The sequence below is a fragment of the Protobothrops mucrosquamatus genome, unplaced genomic scaffold (assembly GCF_001527695.2).
Source record: "Protobothrops mucrosquamatus isolate PMUCROS unplaced genomic scaffold, P.Mucros_1.0 scaffold10475, whole genome shotgun sequence".
In the NCBI taxonomy this organism is placed as follows: Eukaryota; Metazoa; Chordata; class Lepidosauria; order Squamata; family Viperidae; genus Protobothrops; species Protobothrops mucrosquamatus.
The window spans coordinates 1-3,270 of record NW_015396261.1 but is presented as its reverse complement, the minus strand read 5'-3'; the positions used below and the strand labels follow the sequence as shown (position 1 = coordinate 3,270).

The window sequence follows — 3,270 nt, the reverse complement described above, 5'->3', positions numbered from 1 at the left end:
TGGTGCTGGGATATTTTGTCCAACAGCTCCGGGATAGAACCCGGAGTGTTCTCCACAATGGCAATTTTTGATTTTAGTTCTTCGTCTTCTGCTTCTTTCGCATAGCTCTTGAAGAGGGCGAAGCCTTCCCAGCTTTGGATGAAGGGATCCTCTATCTCGAGTTTCTCTAAGAAGATCAAGGCGGGTTGTTAAGTGAGTCACGTCCGACTTTACAACCTTTTTTTCCTATGGTCAGCTGGGGGAGATCTCCCATGGCGATCACGTGACCCCCCCGTGACACTGCAACCAGCCTAAGTGCCTGCCAGTTGCCAAGCGTCTGGATTTTGATCACGCGACCACGGGGAGGCTGCGACGGCCGTTAAGGGTGAGGAGCGGTCGTAAGTCACTGTTCTCAGTGCTGTCGTAATTTCGAACGGTCACTAAACAAACGGTTGAGGCCGCCCAAAGACTGATCCGAAAACAGGGACTTACGACCCAGGTTTGAAGTTGTGACACTCCAGCCTCCTTTGTTGTTGTGTTGTCACGGGGCAATGGGGTAGCCTTTATGGCTGTCCCCAGTTTCCTACGGTCACATCACCGGGTTTCACAAGGCTTTTCTGAAAAGCAGCGCTTACTTCCGTCTTTTGTCAAACTCTCACCCACAGCGAACCCTTGATTCACTTCACCAGAGATCTCGCTCAATGACCCCTGCGCAAAAAGGGTCGTAAAAGCGGGTTGGCCGCATAACTGACCCATTTTATGACTTCACAACATATGGCCACATTGGGCAGGCTCCGTGAAGCGCTGCCTGTACACACAGCTTGGACATCTACACAAACACCGGCGGAGAGAACTCACGTTCGTGAAGAAGCGCCCAGATATCACGAATCTTGCCAAGGCCAAAAGCTTCGAGTCCCTGATTAAAAGAGGACAACAAGAACAACATCAAGTAGAGCCCTCTGAGATGGGACACGTAGTCCGACGCATAGTCATAATTATCTGTCCGCCCTCTGGGGCTCCTTAATGCCCTCCAAACATTAAGATGCATCTGTAGAATCCACTGGTTTTGCCACACATTCCTCAACATAGCAGCCGTCCAATATTTGAGGGGCTGCCACAAAGAACGTATCCTCCAAAGCATCGGGACGCAGGAGAAGAAGCAACGGAGGGAAACTCATCAAGGACAGAAGCAACCTAGAACTACGGAGAAATTTCCCTAACAGTGAGAACAATTAACCAGGGGAACAGCTTGCCTCCTGAAGTTGTGGGTGCTCTAAAACTGGAGGATTTTAAGAAGAGACTGGTACAGCCCCTTGTGTGAAATGGTAGAGGGTGTCCTGCCTGAGCAGAGGGTTGGACTAGAAGACCTCCAAGGTCCCTTCCAACTCTGTCATTCTGTACGCTATAAACAACCCTGAGATGCTGAAGCACAACAGGGACACTGCAGATATCTCAAGAATATTAACTTTGGAGGTGTCATGAATCAAACAGTTCAGTCTTTTAGGGAACATTAACATCTTCAACACTGGAGTAAAAATTGCCAACAAAAAGTCCAACCATCTCTTGAAGCTATGGATTTTTAGTTTTTAGAGGGAGGGAGGGAGGAGAGAGATAGAGAGGAGGGAGGGAAAGAGGAAGGGAGGGAGGGAGGAAGGAAGAGCTGAAGGAGATGGGGAGGGAGGGAGGAAGAAAGAAGGGAAGAGAAGAAGGAAAAGAGGGAGGGAGGGAGGGAGGAGAGAGATAGAGAGAAGGAAGGAAAAGAGGGAGGGAGGGGGGAAGGGCTGAAGGAGATTGGGAGGGAGGAAGAAAGAAGGGAAGAAGAGAAGAAGAGAAGAAGGAAGAGAGGGAGGGAGGAAGGGCTGAAGGAGATGGGGAGGGAGGAAGGAAGAAAGAAGGGAAGACGAGAAGGAAGGAAAAGAGGAGAGAAGGAAAAGAGGGAGGGAGGGAGGAACTCCTACTGCATCCTTCCTGCGCCTTCTCACACTCACCCCGAGCAAGTGTATCTTAGCAGGTGTGTCTCCACAGGTAAGGTTCACAGCATCCTCAAAGACAGTTTTGTTGGTCCGGGATAAGTGGGCCACCTTCCCCTCCACGCCGACCCCACTGACGTCACCTGTCGAAAAGAGAGCACCGCCTCAGTCCCGCCTAGCCAGACTCACCTGGAGCAACAAAAGGACGACGGGCTTCAAAGACTCACTTTCCTGCTTGTTCCCCACCAGCATTTTCTTCCGGACTCCCTGGGAGACGTCCAAAATGGTCGCGCCAACGTAAGCGATTTCGAAGCCAAAGCGAAAACTCTGCGGAAGCAAGAGGGGGAAGGAAAATGCAGCATCACTTGTTTTGCAGGGGTCTTCAGTGAATGCCACACTGATCAAGCAAACCAAGACTGGAAGTGCTGTTTTTTGGCAAAACCATTGTAACACTAGCACACACGATATAGGTAGGTAGGTAGATTAGATAGATTAGACAGACAGACAGACAGAAAGGCAGGCAGGGCATAGATGATAGACAGACAGATGATAGGTAGGTAGGTAGGTAGGTAGGTAGGTAGGTAGGTAGGTAGGTAGGTAGGTAGGTAGGTAGGTAGGTTAGATAGATAGATGGATGGACGGACGGACGGACGGACGGACGGACGGACGGACAGACAGACAGACAGACAGACAGAAAGGCAGGCAGACAGAATAAAGTGTGTATCTTCTCCAATTGGAATTGCGAGATAGGTTTCAATTGGAACTGGAGAAGACCCACAATGCTTCGAACTGAACCTTCTGGATCTTGAATCTACAGCAGTGGTTCTCAACCTTTTTAATGCCGCGACCCCAACAGGTCGTAAGTTGAGGACTAAACCGGTCGTAAATCAAGGACTACCCAACCGATCGTAAGTCGAGGACTACCCAACCGGTCGTAAGTCAAGGACTTTCCCTGCCCGGGCGCGCCGCGCATGCGTGGTTCCGCCCCCTGCGCCGGCCGAGGCGTAGCTGGCAAGTGGCAGAGACGGAGCAGGCCGACCACCAGCTGGCCCAGCCCAAGGGAGGTAAGGCACCCGCCGGAAAAGGGAAAAAAATGGCGGACAAAAAAAATGGCGGACAAAAAAAATGGCGGACAGCCTTGCTTGGCGACCCCCATGAAATGGTCGATCGACCCCAAATGGGGTCCCGACCCACAGGTTAAGAACCACTGATCTACAGGTAAATCACAACTCCAAGTCAAACATCCCAGCTAGCCTGCCATCCTGCCTCGACTTACCTGTGTCAGGTAAAAGATGTGGTCGTGAGGCATGTTAAAAACTGC

General features: G+C 51.0%; 1 protein-coding gene across 1 annotated transcript; it reads right to left on the bottom strand.

Moving 5' to 3' along the window:
- Positions 1–6: 6 nt before the first annotated feature.
- Positions 7–3,261, bottom strand: LOC107301173 (F-box DNA helicase 1-like; the record flags this gene model as incomplete). Its single annotated transcript, XM_015830433.1, has 5 exons — positions 3,226–3,261; positions 2,177–2,276; positions 1,968–2,092; positions 838–895; positions 7–166 (listed from the first exon to the last, which is right to left on the bottom strand). Coding segments are annotated over exons 1-5 (476 nt in total), but the record flags the coding sequence as incomplete, so codon positions are not given.
- Between the last annotated feature and the right edge of the window lie 9 nt (positions 3,262–3,270).